This window comes from Leptidea sinapis, chromosome 34 (assembly GCF_905404315.1).
Source record: "Leptidea sinapis chromosome 34, ilLepSina1.1, whole genome shotgun sequence".
In the NCBI taxonomy this organism is placed as follows: Eukaryota; Metazoa; Arthropoda; class Insecta; order Lepidoptera; family Pieridae; genus Leptidea; species Leptidea sinapis.
In genome coordinates this window covers 404,664-424,852 of record NC_066298.1, presented here as the reverse complement: position 1 = coordinate 424,852, position 20,189 = coordinate 404,664, and the positions used below count along the sequence as shown (strand labels likewise).

The window sequence follows — 20,189 nt, the reverse complement described above, 5'->3', positions numbered from 1 at the left end:
GTTACTAGTTTCATTTTTCAGTCTTAACATAATATCATTTACTCTAATTTAGCGTTACATCAATATAACAGACAATTTTGAATAAATGATTTTATGCTATCGAACAAGTTTGTGAATTTTTCAAATGATGTAGCATAGAAGTATTTAGCATAGTAGAATTCTTCGGATAGCAAAGGTGAAACTGTACTACCAGACCGAGCAGACAGAAATTACACCCACTATTAAAATTAATTTTTACCTATATCATAAAAGACCGATAATATTTAACATATTCGAAGTTTACATTCAAATTGTTGACATGCCGAAGTTATCTCTACCGTACACTAGTAATCATAACAGCTTTATTGAATCTTCCCAAGGTTTCGAAAGGTGGAGGAAATGGCTTTAGAAAGAGAAAAACAAGCGTACTTCAGTACATACGTAAACGCTATTGCTCGCAAACCTAAGGAAATGTGGAAACATATAAAGGACCTGGTAACCTAACATTACACTGTACTACCCTCTCACCTCAACAATCCCGAAGACATAAATAACCATTTTATTAACATTCCAGGTACTAACAAAATAACGCTTGCAACCCGAACCTATTTTGAGTCTCATCGTGGCACAGCGGCCCTTAAATTTGAACACGTGGATGAAAAAATGGCTTCAACAGCAATTAAAGAAATAAAATCACAGGCTGTTGGATTGCATGATGTGTCTCTTGATATGCTACTTCTTACCTTGTCACAATCATACTATACCCATATTAACAAATATTATTAACACCTCGTTTCAGTCTAGCACCTTTCCTGATCTCTGGCGCCACGCACTAGTGCGACCTTTACCTAAAAAAGATATGACTGACCTGAACTGTACACAGACCTCTGCCCAATAAGCATACTTCCTTGCACATCCAAAATTATCGAAAAAATTGTCCACAAACAATTAATGCGTTTTTGGAGACGAATAATATATTACCGGACCATCAATCAGGTTTCAGGAAAAAAGAGGTACTACCACTGCTTTACTGGATGTAGTTGACAACATCTTGGATGCTCAGGAGGAAGGTAAGGCCACAATTATAGTACTCCTTGATTATTCCCGGGCATACGATACTGTTGATACATCATTATTAATTACAAAATTAGGGTACTACGGGTTGAGCCCCGAGGCTGTACAATGGTTCATTAGATATTTAAATAGTAGAACTCAAACAGTTGCAGTCAAAGATGATGTCGGCAGTTATAAATTATCTAGTTGTGATCTTATTAACAGAGGAATTCCCCAGGGATCAATTTTAGGACCTCTGCTCTTTAATTTTTACAGTGCAGATATAATCTACAATATAAACAATACAAACTATCATACGTACGCTGACGATATTCAATTGTATGTCTCCTTTTATCCCAAGGATACATTACATGCAACAAATCTGTTAAATACTGATCTAAATGATATTTACAGTTGGTCAGATCGTAACTCTTTAATTTTAAATCCCTCAAAAAACAAATTATTCTTGGCACCCCTATGATTGTGAAAACGACTGAGCAGTACAATCCGAAGGTGATGATCAACAACACGGACATTGAGCGGCTGCACGAAGCGCGTTTCGAAAAATATGTAATATCAAATTGTTTTTATAGACTTAAAGTTAGTTATTTACAAAATTCGAAAATATCTAAGTACAGAACTTCGATTCAAATTATGTGAAACACTTGTACTATCAAAGCTCAATTACTGTGACGTGGTGTATGGGCCAAGATTACTATACAAAACAAAATGTTCCATCCAACGAGTGCAAAATCCGTGCACTCGATTCTGTTGCAATATTCCGCCCAGGCAGCACATTACCCCAAATTTTTTGCAAGAAGCTAATATACTCAATATGGAAGGTCAGAGGCGTCTGCATTTAGCAACATTACTTTTCGGTATCGTCCATAATAAAACACCTCTTTACCTGTTTAATAAACTTGAATGGCTAGGGCAACGCAGCGCAAGCAATATAAAAACTAGATCTGCCTCGCAGATATTATCAGTGCCCCGGCATCATTCAACAGCGTTCAGGGGTAATTTTCGATACAGTGCTTTTAAGTGTTGGAATAATTTACCGCCACCAATTAGACAATTGAAAAATATTCAAAATTTTAGATTAAAATATAAAAAAACTATTTTACATTCATTATATAATAATTAACATTGATACGCAATGTTAATAGATTAACAATTCATTGTGTATTCAATGTATATTTAATGTTTACCAATATATGATCTATATCTCATTTTTATACTGATGTACCTTGTGCCACCTTTAATATAAGTAGTATGTAAGTATATATACTTAAAAAATTATAATATGCTTTAATATTAATTATATTTTGTAACTCTATACATTTTAACATGTTCATGAAAAATAAAAAATTACAATGGGAAGACTACAACAGCTGTTTACCATGTGCGTATCGGCGCTCTCCGCCTCTAAATCTTAGCCTCAGATCGGCGTGAGTTTGGCGCTCGCGCAGCGTTCACCCCGTGCGTATTATTTTACGTGTAGTAATAAAATGCTTACAACCAGGGTGATTTGAGTGTCACTGAAAGCTATTGAAACAAGCTATAAGACCATATATAAATCATTCATATTGTGTTTTTATTTTATTTCACACAGACTTTTCTTTCGACAATAAGTGTAAAAATTGGTGTATTTAGAATAAATTATGATTTTCAATGATAATTACATATTGTTTTATTTAGCAACTTTTATGTTTTTGTAATAAGCATTATATGTTCTTTATAAAATAAAACCACAATATACATGCCTTTATAAAGGAGGCTCAGTTATATTAGTTCACAAGCAACATAAGTTTAAATCTTTTCCCGTTACTAAATTTTGCCAAAGCAATATAATAGAATGCTATGCAGTGGAACTTTTACAACATAAAATTATAATATTATGTATTTATAGACCGCCAAAAACTTTACAAAGTGATTTTAATACCTTTTTTCTCAATCTTGATTCTCTCCTACAAGAGTTCTGCTATAGTAAAAAGAAAATAATTCTTTGCGGTGATTTCAATATCAATACTCTTAATGATACCAAAGTATCTAGGACTTTTCTTCAGCTTTTAAAAACATTTAATCTTAAACTAGCTTTTAATGAACCTACATGACTAATCAGTGGACCTGGCATTGATCATTTTATCCATAATATTAAAGGGTGCAAAGGTAACATTTTTGACTGTGCTTTATCTGATCATACGGCGCAATTATTATCGTGTCCGGTTAAAGTTAGCTACTGTTTGAAATATTGGTTTTCAGAAGCACGTGACTATAGTAAAAAAAACCTGGAAAAATTTAGAGAATATCTAGGTTGTCTTAGATTCAATGAGGTTTATGAGACTAACAATCCTGAGTCTGCTTTTAATCATTTTTACGATCTATTTATACTTTTCTATTCATTATGTTTTCCAGTAATAAAAATAAATAACTATCTGCAAAAACGACCAAGGTGGATTTCTAGGGGCATTAAAAATTGTTCTAAGAAAAAACGTGCATTACTATGGCAATACAGAAAAAACCGTAGTGATAATAATAAAAGTAAACTGAAAGAATACTCTAAACGGTTAAACAAAATCATACAATTAACGCAAAAATCTCAGAACACTTATCAAATCAACTGTGCTACTAATAAATCCAAGGCAACATGGAACATTGTGAAATCTAATTATGATAAAATAAACGCTCCCAAGGAAGAGATAAATCGAATAATTATTGGTAGTAAGATAATTGAAGATCCGTTAGAAATAGCAAATTCTTTTAATGATTTCTTTACTAAGCAATATCCTAATAATGACATCCAAAATGACAATACTTCAGTTACCAAAGTGATTAAAAGTAATAATTACAATTCTTTATTTTTAAAACCTACTACCCCATTTGATGTTAATAAGACTATTAAATCGCTCAACAATACAAATAGTACTGGATATGATCAAATAACTACTAATATTTTAAAAAATGTATCTCTAACAATCTCACCGGTACTGAGCTTTATCATTAATCTATGTATTTCTGAAGGTGTGTTTCCCGATAAACTGAAGACTGTAATAGTAAAACCACTCTTCAAGAAACTTAACAAGGAATCGATGAATAACTATAGACCCATAGCACTTGTCCCCATTCTTTCTAAATATTTGAAAAGGTTATCTATGAGTCAAAAAATAAATTGTTTGCAGAGGAACAATTTGGTTTTCGAAAGAATAAAAATATAAACATGGCAAATATCTTAATTCTGTCATGCGTAATTTAAATGATAGGGTTCCAGTCTGTGCTTTATTTATGGATTTAACCAAGGCCTTTGATTTTGTTGACCACAAAGTATTATTAAAGAAACTTTATGCCTACGGTGTAAGAGGTAACGTATTAGACCTTCTTAATTCATACTTAACAGATAGAAAACAAATAACACAGATTACTAAGGTCAACCTAAAATATACAAAGCTTGTTAATTACCATTCACAGTCGAAAGTAATTCAACGCGGCGTTCCTCAAGGAAGTATCTTAGGGCCACTATTATTTATTATATATATCAATGATCTACCAAAATATGTAACTCACCATGACATGGTCTTGTTTGCTGATGATAGTACAGTTATATTTGCAAACAAAACCTTAAATGACCTTATTATTAATGTTAAGAATACACTAGATATTATAATAAACTGGCTTAATCGTAATAAACTCATAATCAACTTAGATAAAACGAACTTAATGATTTTTAAGGTCAGAGAAAAAACATCGTATGCTTTGAATGTAAATTATGAAGGTAAAACTGTCAACGAAGTAAATGTAACAAAATTCTTAGGTCTGAATATTAATTCTACTTTAAATTGGTAGGAACATTTAGATCATATTTGTACTAAGTTAAGGCAATTCTCCTTTGCACTTTATATGTTGGGTAAAACAGTAAACGTGTCGGTGCTACTGGCGGTTTACCATGGATATGTGGCATCGCTATTAAGATATTGTATTATATTACCCCTGAATATATAAGCTGTGTTTAAGGCACAAAAGAGATGTTTAAGGGCCATTTTTAAATTAAAAATGACAGATAGCTGCAAGCCGTATTTTAAAGAATACAAAATTCTCACAATGCCATGTCTGTATATTTATGAAATTATTGTATTTGTAAAAAGTAATTTAAATTTATTTCATAATCGCAAGAGCAAAAGACATGCCATTGAGCTCCAACAGCCACCCAGTAATTGTGCCCATTTTACAAAAAGCCTCTTCTGCGCTGGGCCTCGTTTATATAATCACTTAGCCAGGGTTATTATAGAAACGGAGGAGATCCCGAATTTAAAACAAAAGTTAAAAATGTTCCTAATAGATAAGACATATTATGCAATCAGTGATTACCTTACGGACAATTTTTAACTATTATAAATATTGTTTTTGACATCTATTTAGTTTTTTGACATTTAGATTTTCGACATTTAGATGATAATATTAAGAACATTATATAATAGTATAGTAATATGTCTTTTTAAAAGTTGCATGCCGTAATTAAGCAGTTTGGCTGCTCATATATTTTTGTTTATATTCAACACCTGTGTATCACCCAAATTCGCAAATAAAGAAAATTGAATTGAATTGAATTTATAGTAATATTTTGATATATTCCCACGAAAATGATGATCAACAGAAATTCCTCGCGTTTGGAGCCGTTCTTCCAAAACGATTTTATGAATAGATATTTATATACCATTTGGTAGGGAATCTAATCTAAATTTTTTTTAAGTAATAGTAGATCCGATTATTTATAAAATCTTATACTATATGAAGCAAAAAGTAGACCGGGGTAGAAAATTATAATATCCTAAGATTTTTATCCTGTACATTTTGTCATGTTAATCCAATGATATTATATAGAATAAAGAGGTAGATATCGCACTAGCGCGCGCAAATTGCTGCAGACAAATTCAGACAATTGTCGTAATTTCATTTAGTCGGCTAATAGCAGCGAGCTAAGCGGAACGTATTCGTGGCGTGACAATAATAATCTAAAATGCCAACCTGTGTGTTAAGAAAATGTATAAACTATGTTTGCAAGATATAAAAGAGTGAAGGTATTTCATACCATACGAAAGTATATAAAAGAACGTCGTATTTGTATTTTATCACGATTTTATTTCTTATTTACAAATAAATCTCGAATTATTAACGTGGTGGTACGAGCAAGATAGAGATTATGATGTCAACTGCAGCGCGACAAGGACAAATAGTATGTGTCATAGATTAATCAACCAGAAGTGAAATCATAGGCAGAATACATAGCGTTCGTAACCACTTGATTGCGGAACTTGAGTTTTCTTGTTAGTTAGTGAACGTCTTTCTTAAATAATATTATGATGGTTATAATAAGTTCTGGCTTTCAAAGTGTTATAATAAAGGTGGTATAGAATGAGATTAGTAATAGCAGGCTATTTGATATTTTATTAGTACTTAATCTTGGAATGTATATAACTTACTAGGAGGTCTACTCGCAAAATCGACAAGGACACATTTGGAACGATACGATAATACTCCGAATATATCGCAACTACCCTGCCTGCTGCGGGATGATCGAGGTAGTATATTTTAGGACAATTTAGGAAATTATGTAAAAAAGGCGTTGTTGCAGTGAATGTAATACGAAATTTAATACTATACTTAATAAACAAGTGCGTATAGCTGAACTATAAAACTACAAAAACAAGTTTTAGGGTAGGTAGCGGACGTAGGCAGTAAATGCTATCTGCTTGCGTAGGAGTTTTTTCAGTAACACTGCCCTTTCGGTATATCCCTTGCTAACAGCAGAAGAATGAATGGATCATTTTCTGTTTCTCACACTATCTTATTGTAATAAACCCTCAACAAAAATACATTCATAAATAATATAAAATACAAGAAATAATAATTGTAAATTTAAAACTTTTTGGGAGCCGTCGTTAGTAAAATTTTAAAAATGTAACCTTATTGTTAGTACATTTTGGTTTTGTTTTGATATGTTACAGACATTGTTTTTCATTATTTTATGTACAAATAATTTTAATTATCAATATGGCTATATATTATAATCAATAAGAAATTATTATTTTTTTAAATCAATAACACCTAATTTACCTAATTTAAATGTAGTTTTACTACTTTATAACTTTTAAAAGGCATAAAAGGCATTTATTTTCTCAAAATTGATTCGTTTAGAATTCTTTTTGATGTCATTTCTTATACTACTAGATACTACTACCGCTTCGGAAACAAATGGCGCTCTGAGAGAGAAGAAGCGGCGCAAGAAACTCCCAGCATTCTTTTTTTTTGCGCTCTTTTCAATAAAAATATACAATATTGTACAGTCATTTCTATCGCTATAAAATAATCACAATCTAGTCCCAGGCTGTCCGATCATTTAGATATTCAGCAGTGGAGTAATAGGATTTACGACAGAGCCATTTTTTTATAAAACATTTAAATTTATTTATAGATAATGCCTGAACAGTGGCTGGGACTTTATTGTAGAAGTGTATACATTTACCCTTAAAGCTATTATGTATCTTATGAAGCCTACTAGAATTAGTTACAAGCAATCCCTTATTTCTTGTGTTATAATAATGAAAATCACTATTAAGAGCAAAAAGGTGACGATTTTTGTGAACATATATTAAATTTTCATAAATGTACTGACAATGAACAGTCATAATATTTATTTCTTTAAATTGTTCTTTGAGAGACTGTCTATAACCAAGCTGATATATAGCACGAACAGCTCTCTTTTGCAGTGCAAACACTATATCAATGTCAGCAGCATGACCCCATAGTAATATACCGTACGTCATGATGCTGTGAAAATAACTAAAGTACACTAATCTAGCGGTCGCAACATTCCTGTACTCTCTAATCTTTCTAACTGCATATGCCGCAGAGCTGAGTCTATCTGCTAGATGGGTTATAAGCTTCAGTGGGGTCCACATATTTGTGGACCCCACTGAAGCTTTTTATCTAACGTGATACCCAAGAAGACCGTAGTGTCCACAAGTTCCAATCTCTGGTCATTTATAAGTACGTTGGTTTGTGCCTCCGCTGTGTTTGGTGTAATGAACCGTAAATACTTTGTTTTTTTACTGCTTAACACGCTAAACGCCATGGGGGTCACCGGTGACCTCACCCTTCCTCTATCATAGCGCCATGGGGGTCACCGGTGACCTCAACGTATAGTCATATTCAAACTACTTTTTCTCGCCGCCGGCCATACTGACTGTTACTTTATTCGTAATCCGTGACCGGCACGGCGCTGTAGAACTATACTGCGCAGTGGGACAAACATACCTTGTAAGGAATTGAAAAAATGAAAGATAGCGAAAAAAGTAACCAAAATAAAAATTCAGGTTATATAATTCAAATTAGTCTTTATTATTTAAACGAAAATTAGCAGTCTTTATTTTTTAATGAAATACAAACATAAAAATCAGTTTTACTGAAAAATAAAATAAAGTTCTCATTAGTAAGCATAATTACAGACAACCATTAGAAATATAAATAATTAGCCATAATATTTGACAAAACATGCTGTAAAGGATGAGATAAGAAACCTTTTATAGCATCAACATATTAGCGATGGACATAATTGAAACATTTTAGACAAAAGTGAGGCTCCCCCTTACATTGCACACAGTACGTACTCACTTTCTTAGCTTTATTCTTAGCTACTTTACGACCAAATTCTTGTACTGAATCTTTATAACATTGCACGCAAAAACGACGCGTGTCTCTTACTTTTCCTTCCTTTAATTTTAGAACATGCTTGAGTCTTTTAGGTCTTTCATTGATAATTATTTCTTGGGAATCTGCTGGCCGAGTCAAATAATTTATGAGAGCCCTCCTAAAGTCGACAATTGAAGATTTGCTCTGCTTATTTTCATTGTACATGACCCAAGCATTTACAACTGCCGTATTTAGAAGTAGTTCTATTGCCAATTTTCTATACCATTTTACGGTTTTCCGCAATGGCGAAGAATAGGCACCCATCTGGTCACTCATGCCTACAGACCCTTTCGATTTATTATAATCCAAAATAACTTTTGGTTTACGAATCTGTTTGCCTTTTTTCACCACCACAGCAATTTTGTCCGAATGCTTTGTCGACAGCATAAGCACGTCCCTCTTATCTTTCCATTTAAGCACTGTTACTCCATCTTCATTCTCCATAGCCATTGTTTCACCTTTTTGCAGTTTCGAATCAACAACAGCCTTAGGCAATCCTCTTCTGTTTTCTCGCAATGTGCCAATTAAATGGGTTTGCTTCTCCAATAACCGATAAGCCAGTTGCAAGCTAGTGTACCAATTATCAGTTGCTAGCGTGTGTCCTTTGTCAAATATATTTTCACATAGTGCCATCTCCACATTTGTTGGCGTAGTATTTATTGCGTCAATGTTTTTCCCACTATACAAATTAAGTTTGCAAGTATATCCGGGAACAGTACATAACTTAAATAGCTTCATGCCATACTTGTGTCGCTTACTTTTATTGTATTGCCTGAATATTATTCGACCTCTGAAAGGTACTTGGCTTTCATCCACACAAACATCTTCTTTAGGCGAATAATATTTCTGGAAAGTAGCATTGAGAGCATCGATTAAAGGTCTTATTTTGGCAATACGATCGTTTCTGTCGACAGATAAATTGTCGCTAAAGTGTAGGTATTGCAGTAGTAACTCGAAGCGGTTCCTACTCATAACGGTGGCTGGAAAAGTTTATCCAAGTATCTTGTCTTTGCTCCAATAATAAGCTAATTTCGGCAGATTTACTACGCCCATAAACAAGACCAGCCCAAGAAACTGTTTTATTTCTGTCTTGTTTGTTGGCTTCCATGAATGAGACCTTGATCCAGGCTTTGTTTGCCTGGCTGTGATGTTTTGACTTGCGAACAAATTTGTCTGCTCAGCAATCATTTCAAGAATTTCTTCAGGCACCAATAGATCATAATACTGGTCAGGGCCAGCTTCTTTCAGCAAATTAGAATATGGAGGTTTCATACCCTCGAACTCGGTGAAAGGAATCACTGATGGCTGTCGTCTTTTTGGCCTCGACCATTTTGAGGTAATACGGTCATTTTGCGATATATTGGCGGCAACAAAATTTTCAGCCGACTCACTGTCACTATCACTATCACTTGCGATAACCCAACGTCTTTTCTTTTTCGGTAATTGCATGGGTTCACTATCCGATTCTACGAGAGCGTCATTGTTTATAGAAGCGATCGAAAAAGAAATTTCTAACGCGTTGATTTGCTTCCATTCATCCTGCGTTAATTCGAAGTCCTCCATAGCTAAATCCATATCTAAAGGCTCGCACATTAACTATTCAATAAGAAAATGATGACAGCTAAGATAGTAGGAACGTAATTGATCTAGTAACACACGTTCTATCACCGTAAGCGCGAGCGCACTACTGGTGTAGCGGGTGGCCGGCGCGGCGCCGGGTACCGGAAAATATATTTTCTGTATTTGTGCGCCATGGGGTGCACCGGTGACCTCAGCTATGTATTTGACTGTAACTATGTAACCCATGTACAGAATTGAATAAAACTTATTTTCTATACGTATCGTAACATAATAAACAAATTACAACCAAAAGTATTTTTACGATTTTTATTTTTTTCTATCGGTGTTTAACGTGTTAAGTGCAGATTATTCGTCTCAAACCAACGCACTATCTTTTAGAGTGCATTGCTTACCTCGTCATCAATATCCGCACGTCGCTTCACTTTAAAAATAAGTGAAGTATCATCAGCAAACAATACAATCTCATGGCTATCATCTACCACAAACGGTAGATCGTTAATATATATAAGAAACAAGAAAGGACCGAGAATAGAACCCTGTGGAACACCTATTCCCACAGGTTTACCCGAAGACCGTTTGCCATTTACATCGACTATCTGAACTCTTTCGCTTAAATATGATTTTAACAGATTTAGGGCTCTATTTTTCACTCCATAATGCTTTAGTTTTAGGAGTAAAGTTTCATGGTGGACGCAGTCAAATGCTTTTGACAAATCACAAATGCATCCTGTGACTCTTCCCAGGCGTCAAAAATTGTTGATAAGCCCCTAGTGAAACCAAACTGATTTTTGTTCATTAATTTACAAAAATGCATTTGTTTTTATTACATGAACTCATGAATGAATCTTATTTTAGGCATAAATTACGGTGTACGGTAAAAAATAATATCTGGTGAATGATTCTGTGTTTTTGCTATGCAAATACGAAGCAATTAGCAAATTATACTTATCTCTTTTTCACTTGCGATAATTGCATGTAATATCCTTCTTTGACATGAAATCGTAATGTAGTGTGCTATTGCAATGTTAAATTATTCATGTGTGCGTAAGTGTATCAATTACAAACACCGAATGTTGTCTAGGTAACCTGTCTATACTTTTAAATATCATTGTGTTAATCTATGTTTTCTGTTGATACACTACATCTATCAAAATGGCAATGAAATGACTTTTTCAGCCAATGATATTTAAAAGTATAGATAGGTTACCTAGACAACATTCGGTGTTTGTAAATGATATACAAACGCACACATGAATAATTTAACATTGCAATAGCACACTACATTACGATTACACGTCAAAGAAGGATAGTAAATGCAATTATCGCAAGTGAAAAAGAGATAAGTCTAATTTGCAAATTGCTTCGTATTTGCATAGCAAAAACACAGAATCATTCACCAGATATTTTTTGCCGTACACCGTGATTTATGCCTAAAATACGATTCATTCATGAGGTCATGTAATAAAAGTTATAAAGTAGTCAAACTACATTTAATTTAGGTAAATTAGGTGTTATTGATTTAAATAATAAATAATAATAAAAACATACAGACATATCAAAACAAAACCGAAGTGTATAACAATAAGGGTTCCATTTTTACAATTTTACTAACGACGGCTCCCAAAAAGTTTTAAGTTTACAATTATTATTTCTTGTATATTATAGTATTTATGAATGTATTTTTGTTGAGGGTTTATTACAATAAGATAATGGGAGAAACAAAAAAATATCCATTGATTGGAAAGTCCAGTGTTACTGAAAAAACTCCTACGCAAGCAGATAGCACTTACTGTCTACGTCCGCTACCTACCCTAAAACTTGTTTTTGTGGTTTGATAGTTCAGCTATACGCACTTGTTTACTAAAAAATTTTAAATTTCGTATTACATTAACTGCAACAACGCCTTTTTTACATCATTTCCTAAATTGTCCTAAAATATACTACCTCGATCATCCCGCAGCAGACAGGGTAGTTGCGGTATATTCGGAGTATTATCGTATCGTTCCAAATGTGTCGTCGATTTTGCGAGTAGACCTCCTGGTACGTTACATACATTCCAAGATTAAGTACTAATAAAATATCAAATACCCTGCTATTACTAATCTCCTTCTATACCACCTTTATTATAAGAATATGAAAGCCGTAACTTATTACATTCATCATAATATTATTTAGGAAAGACGCTTACTAACTAACAAGAAAACTCAAGTTCCGCAATCAAGTGGATACGAACGCTATGTATTCTGCCTACGATTTCACTTCTGGTTGATTAATCTATGACACATACTATTTGTCCTTGTCGCGCTGCAGTTGACATCATAATCTCTATCTTGCTCGAACCACCGTTCTTTTATATACTTTCGTACGGTATGAAATACCTTCATTCTTATATTTCTTGCAAACACAGTGTTTACATTTTCTTAACACACAGGTTGGCATTTTAGATTATTATTGTCACGCCACGAAAACGTTCCGCTTAGCTCGCTGCTATTAGCCGACTAAATGAAATTACGACAATTGTCTGAATTTGTCTGCAACATTTTGCGCGAGCTAGTGGGATATCTACCTCTTTATTGTATACAATATCATTGTTTTCAGCAATATATAAAACATGTACACCATAAAACAAAAACTATTGAAAAAACGTAAATGAAAGTTGCTTGCGTAGCCACAAAACCGTTACACACATGCTTACGTTACACGGGACACGGGTGGTCTAACTTCGCGGTGCTTGAGAATTCTGAATTTCTTTGCAAAGCCTCTCTTGTAGTATATTTGCATCTATTGTGGTCTTATAATTTGGGGTAATGGCGTAAACATCCAAAAAGCATTTATTACACAAAAAAAATGTTTCCGTGCGAATTGTGGGACAGGTCCGTACGAATCGTGTAGACCGCTGTTTATTAATCTAAAGTTGTTAACCTTGCCGTACCTATACATTTACGAAATAAGCATTTTTGTAAAGAGACATAAATATCTTTTCACCACTGCCAAGGAAATGTCGACTTGTTTATAAAAAAGCACCCAGGACTACTTTGTTCACTAAAAATTGTCATGCCATGTGTATTCAAATATTTAATAAACTTCGCGATGCTATTAAAATGTTGAATATCGGTCCTTTTAAAACTCAATTATATCAATGGCTAATTATTTATAATTTTTATGCTGTATCTAACTTTTTTGACATGTATATTTTGTGTAGATGCTAATATTATGTAACAGTGAAATATTATGTGCTGTAATCTTGGAATTTTATTATTATCTGACATGGAGGTAACGTAATTTGCATGCCCTTATTGGTTAATGTGTTGATTCGTAAAGGATTTATTTTGGTTACTTGTATACACACATTATGCCAATAAAGAATTATTATTATTAATCTCTGGGTGTTTGTAACAATAAGTGCCTGTTGGCACCGTTCGAAACAAGATGGCTGGTAACTTTTACAGTATGAACACGGTAAAAAATGTTATAGATACGTTTAAATCGTTCTTTCCATACAATATCTTACTGACAGTTATCGGTAGTTATTTATAGAAACAGTTTTCAAATACGTCGCTTAGTAAATATTACTGGCAGGCGTACCAAAAATTATCATTATAGGAACCGGGCATTAGTTGCTCTTGCTAGTCTCAGGGACTAGTTTTACTGAGTTTTTTTTATTAGACTATTTCATCTAATTTTAGTACTAACTTATATTTTTATATTTTATTCAAATTGCTGCACTTATTATCGATTACCTAAAGTTTTATTCGTTTACCTACCTTAGTAAAAATTATATCACGTTAATCTACCTAGAAACTAGTGAACACTGAACTCTAGAAAACTAGAAGTGCGGATGGTGCAGATGCAGAGAACGTCCGAGCCAAAAACGTTTTGACACGATTGTAAAGAAAAAAACGTTACGTTTGTATGTGGTCCAAGTGGTCATAGATAAGAGTAGTTTTTGACATACTTGATATACTCTTCGTTATCAACTCGATCCAATATTCGTGACGGGTTGATTTCTAAATTTTTTGTAATTATCTTGATTATGCTACGAAAAGATGAAAGACTTAAGAAATGTAATCAAACAGACGTTTATATTTAAAAATCATCATAATTAAGAAATCGGTATTATTATTACCGTTTAGGTATCGAGACGAGCAGGTAGGTAGTAGGTACGTATTTCGGCCGAAAGTAGGTATAACGCTTCCTTCATGATTATTCTCAGGTCTTGCAAATTTTATAAATATTTGTAAAGTTTTTAGCTAAAATGTCCAAAAGATCTGCCGAGGAGAGTGGAAATGGCAGCAGTCAGCCATCGATTAAGAAAGTTCACTTCGAACCACACCTTATCGGTCCTGTATCCACTCTGGAAGAAATGGACATAAAAGTCCTTCAGTTCCAAAATAAAAAACTAGCTCAGGTGCTTATATCATTTTTTTGTTTGCTATTGAAAGGTATAATCTAATCGTGACACATTTACATATAACACTTCGGATCAGCTGTTTTACTTTGTTTTCCATAACATTGAGGATAAACTAAACACATCACATCTGATCACATTGATTGGTAATTTTGTTTAAATGTAAGTCAAACGTGGTCGATATGAAAGTATTAAGCTACCATTCGTATTTTATTTGTTTGTTTTTATTTGGAAAGGGTTACATTATATTTTGTTCTAACCAACAAGTTATGTATAATAATTATAAACATTTACATAAAAAAGCCTGTAAATATTATTACATTTAGAATATTAATAAAATCTGCATTATCAATTAATATACAGCATTGTATTTTCTTTAAGTAAGTTTCTGTAAGTAATTTGGGTTAACTAACATAAAATGTAACTTGTACACAAAAATCTAATGTAAAAACATTTACAATTACACTTGTTTTAATCCGTTAACAGTGTCTTATTTAATTAAATATACAGCATGTAAACTAAACATTTCTGTAAGTAATGTAAGGTTATAATTTCTATTCTGAAATAAATAATATAATCAACATAAACATTTTTAGAGAATAGAACAAAGACATAGATGTGAAGCAGAGCTCCGTGCTAGGATTGAACAATTGGAGAAGCGTCAAACTCAAGATGATGCTGTCTTGTGTGTTGTTAACAGATACTGGAATCTCCTGAATGAAGATATTAGAGTTTTATTACAAAGGTTTGATGCTGAGACAGCGGACGAATCAGAAAACAAAAGTAAATTTCTATATTTTTTAAACATCTTATTTGAACTGTATGTAATCTGCAGAGTACCAATTGCATTCAGAAGTCTCTAAGATACTTATTATCTGATTATAGTAATAATGAATCTCTTACTACAACAAAATTCAAAAACATACAATATTAATGTTGGGGTCTTCTTTTTTAAGCATGAATAGCCTGTAGTAGGAGGTCCCACTCTTCCATAGGAAAAACATATGATAATAAACAAGTTAAATACATATCTTCCTTGCACATATAGTTGTTCTACATAAGAACAGGTTAGTGCAATCATGACATTCGAGGATATTGTACCTATATTTATGTCAATGCTTTACAAAACAAGATAGTGTGATTAAAAATAACATTATATGCACTCTTCTATAAATATGACATATTGTTTGCTGATATGTGACATCTTATAAAAGATATTCTAAAAATATTTAAATTGTGAGAAGTTTGTCTGAGAATTGCTCTATTTTGTTGTTTTAGATGAAAATGAAGCTACAACATCTTTCCTCATGCAGTTGTCTACATGGGATAAAGAGGAGTTGGATGCCCAGCTTGCAAACAGAGTTCAAGTCAGTAAGAGAGCTGTAGCGAAGGTCTTGCAAGCTTTTGATAGACTGCAGCAAAGAAATGACAAAATCTGGCGAGCTATTAAAGGGGAAGGAGAAGGTAGGTCACATATTCGTTTCTACTCATGTTTGAGAATATTTAGATATTCTGGGCTAGTAGCTATCACATAATGGTATTGTAGCAGAGCAAGGAAATATTTCCATGAGCATAAGTTTTAATATTTACAACTCCTGAATGGGATTCAAAGGATCAAATATCAAACAGGTGGCAAATAAATACATGCAATTAAAGGTTTTAAATATATCACAATATTTTGATTCAATTCAAAATACATGATACCATAGAATTTTATCCACAAACTCATAATTATTATATTTTAACAGATTCCTCTATGCTTCTGTTTCCCAGACAGACATTTATTGTAGACATCACATAACTAAAATATACATATTTTTTCCATTATTTTTATGAGACTAAAAGCCTGCTATTGGACTTTTATTCATACTCACTTATTTCCTTGCCATGGGATGTGTTATAAACAATGCACTGAGGTTGAGATCTATAGAATACTTAGACTTTGCTCAGACTTTCGATACATAAAACTTACCTGACTGTAATAAAACATGAACTAAGGCAGGGTGTATAACTTACTATTGGTGCACTACCTGCTCACTTCTTCTTATTAAAATAAATTAATATATTTCATGGAAACAATATTCACCTAATACTAGTAGGTTGAAGCCACTATTGTATTCAAAACTCCTTTTCTTTTAATTCAAGTTTTCTTAAGTGGTAGTGGTGGTAAATGGTAAAATGTATAACTTTGTCCTAACTGTCATTATTTGACCTCGTTCAATTAACTAATTTTTGTTGATTGATATTCTGCAGTGGCAAGTTATTGTCCCACCTAATACTCTAATATGGTCTCTGTTCAGAGAAATCAAATAACCATCTTCAAGATTTCAATACATCCTCAATCTGATTGCAAAATATATATTGTTCTACATAGTGAAATGATATTGAAAATATTCTATACTGTATATTTTCTAGTAGCAGAAGTGTATGCATAGTGATTTCCACAAGTTCCCCAATACAAATAATAATGAGTAGATTCCATACTCTAATTGAACTATATGCAAATTGACATAATGCTCTTAGCAACAGAAGAGAATAGATTATAACATATGCAGTAAATGCTTACAAAGTGCTTTACATAATGATTTAAAAAAACTCTCATCTACTTGTTTTCCTGTTTGCATTGTTTTCTATTTCTAGAAGGTAATCCTGCACCTTCTATGGATGAGATAATCAGAACAACCAATGAAGAAGTCACAGCCGAGAACCGCAGATTGCAAGCTCTGAGCACAACACTACATGAGAACCATCATGCCATGACATTAAGAGTTGCTCAGCTGCAAGATGCTGTTAATAGTCGAGACACCGAAAATGCAGAGTTGAAGAATCAAATTGACGATTTACAGTATGAATTAATGAAGGTAGCGTAGTATTATATTTTATCCTTGTGACACTTCCATGCTGTGCTTTGTGGTTTTGTCATATATATATCTGATATAATTAATAATAATATTAATAATTTATTAATAAGGATTGTCCACAATTTTTTGTGCAAAATAAATAGCGGTATCAATTTTCCTCATAATTTTGTCTTTGTATGATATTTGACCATCTGTTCACAAAAGGGCTGTAAAGTGGATCATTCTTTTGTAATTATACAATACTATAAACATACTTGAGTTAGAAACTTGTTGTTAGTTGCAGAGGCAAAGTCGAGACTGTTATTTAAACAAGGACTCACTGAGCACAAATTTAAAAATATATTAAAGCTTCTTTGACATACAACTATAGTATAGCAGATTATATTGCATGTATCTTGTCTGGTTCCTTGGAGGTCACCTAAAATTGTATAGTTTACCATATAAAGGCTAAGCATGTCATTATTTACTGCTTCATTTATCATTTCCGATAGTTCCTCTGAAGCCTGGTTATTTTTAATTTCCTTCTCTCTTTTACTTTGTCTATTATATATGCTTAGGGTATTCATATGATTTGATGTTTCTGGTACCGTGATTGGAGTACTGTATTCAACTGCACAGTGCTTAATTTTATTACTATATGATTTATGTTAAAGCCCCTTTATAAACTCACTAGATGACCCGGCAAACGTTGTTTTGCCATATAAAGTATAATTCACGCGATAGTTTTATAAGTAATAAAATATTGCCTATATTATGATGCCTGTACATCATTTTGTTCTATTGTCAATAGTTTTTGCAGCGCACGCAAAAATAGGTTTTCGATTTTACACCTTGTGTTACAAAATAGCAATTTTATTACGGATCCCTAATTTTGAAAAAAAAAAACATAGCCTATAGCCTTCCTCGATAAATGGACTACGCAACACTGAAATAATCATTCAAATCGGACCAGTAGTACCAGAGATTAGCGCGTTCAAACAAACAAACACTGCAGCTTTATAATATTAGTATAGATGTAGCTTCATGATGTTTACCACAAGTTGTTGTAATATGTTTATGTTATTATAACACTGTATGTTTTTTTTTTATGTAAATAAGTGACGTGACGAGCAGGACGTTCAGCTGATGGTAATTGATACGCCCTGCCCATTGCAATGCAGTGCCCTTCAGGATTCTTGAAAAACCTCAATAATTCTGAGCGGCACTACAACTGTGCTCGTCACCTTGAGACATAAGATGTTAAGTCTCATTTGCCCAGTAATTTGACTAGCTACGGCGCCCTTCACACCGAAACACAGTAATGCTTACACATTACTGCTTCACGGCAGAAATAGGCGCCGTTGTGGTACCCATAATCTAGCCGGCATCCTGTGCAAAGGAGCCTACCACTGGTATATAAATATATTGTTTCTAGCACATTGACACACGTTCATTTCATGCACATACTTCAGTAATTTCTATGTTATTTTAACCACAGGTGAGATCACGTAACGACAAATTGGAAAATCATTTAGCGGAGGCTATAGAAAAATTGAAGAGTTATCATCAGTCTGGTAACACACCAGCACCGAACTGTGCACCAACTCCACACTCAGTGGTAGCTAATGCAAAGCTGGAAGATATTGCAGCAGAATTAGAAGAGCAGAAAGAATTAGCAAACAATCGTTTAGTTGAACTTGAAAGGCTTCATAGACAACACAGGGATACCCTTAAAGAATTGGAGAAGTTAAAAATGGATGTATGTAATGTTTCTAATATTAATACTCTTTGCATGATATTTACATATTTATTATTAAAAATATATTTTAATGTTACATGAGGTGCATGAACAACATTTTGGGTAACTTAAGTTACACTTACCGGTATAGATTAAAAAGAATTAATCTAATAAAGGTGTCGATATACAAAATCAGTTGCTCTTTTACCTACTTCAGGAGGAGTTGTCTATAATCAAGTGCGCTAAATCACCAAAACGCAAGTTACATAAGCTTTATTTCAACATTCATCAGTTGGTGTTTTAAATATATATAAATTATAAATTAAATGTGATAATCCTGCACATCACAATAGGTACATCATTATCATTATCATTTTAACCAAACGAAAATTAAATCAATGTTACAGGTCTCATTTTATTTAATTCGTGTTTCAGATCTTGTTATAATATTTTAGACAATATACTCAAAAATAATAATATTCATAAACCACACCTGTCAGTAGTTATTCATAATATTTCATTAATGAGAAATGATAAAATAGACAGTTATAAAGTAGGCCCTTAAAGGTACAGGAATGTAGCTGTCTTCGCTTTAGAGTATGGCCAAATTGGTGCAAGAAACCCATTATATATATATATATATATAATAATATATATTATATTCTACTATCATTGCTATTGCTATAAAATAATCATAATCTAAACCCAGGCTGTCCTATCACTTAGATATTCAGCTGTGGAGTAATAGGATTTATGACAGAGCCATGTTTTAATAAAACATTCAAATTTATATAGAGATAATGCCTGAACAGTGTCTGTATTACTATTTTAAAGAATAATTATCAAC

The 20,189-nt window shown here is 33.0% G+C and overlaps 2 protein-coding genes across 19 annotated transcripts in view; one reads left to right on the top strand and one right to left on the bottom strand.

Moving 5' to 3' along the window:
* Positions 1–8,622: 8,622 nt before the first annotated feature.
* LOC126974830 (piggyBac transposable element-derived protein 4-like) lies at positions 8,623–9,747 on the bottom strand. Its single transcript, XM_050822499.1, has one exon. It carries the CDS (start codon positions 9,745–9,747, stop codon positions 8,623–8,625), a length of 1,125 nt encoding a protein of 374 aa, XP_050678456.1.
* Positions 9,748–14,328: 4,581 nt separating this feature from the next.
* Positions 14,329–20,189, top strand: part of LOC126974857 (E3 ubiquitin-protein ligase Bre1) — a 63,801-nt gene continuing 57,940 nt past the window's right edge. For 10 of the 18 annotated variants that reach the window (XM_050822530.1, XM_050822537.1, XM_050822548.1 and 7 more), the window contains exons 1-6: positions 14,329–14,516; positions 14,600–14,764; positions 15,361–15,547; positions 16,043–16,228; positions 17,405–17,625; positions 19,103–19,363. In XM_050822530.1, coding sequence (XP_050678487.1) covers positions 14,612–14,764; positions 15,361–15,547; positions 16,043–16,228; positions 17,405–17,625; positions 19,103–19,363 — 1,008 coding nt within the window. In that variant the 5' untranslated portion in view covers positions 14,329–14,516; positions 14,600–14,611. The remainder of the gene's footprint in view (positions 14,517–14,599; positions 14,765–15,360; positions 15,548–16,042; positions 16,229–17,404; positions 17,626–19,102; positions 19,364–20,189) is intronic. The other 8 variants (XM_050822546.1, XM_050822538.1, XM_050822545.1 and 5 more) reach the window with 8 other exon arrangements.

Bases quoted from the DNA above. Each gene is read 5' to 3' on its own strand.
- LOC126974830 (XM_050822499.1), bottom strand. From the start codon at position 9,747: ATGAGTAGGAACCGCTTCGAGTTACTACTGCAATACCTACACTTTAGC.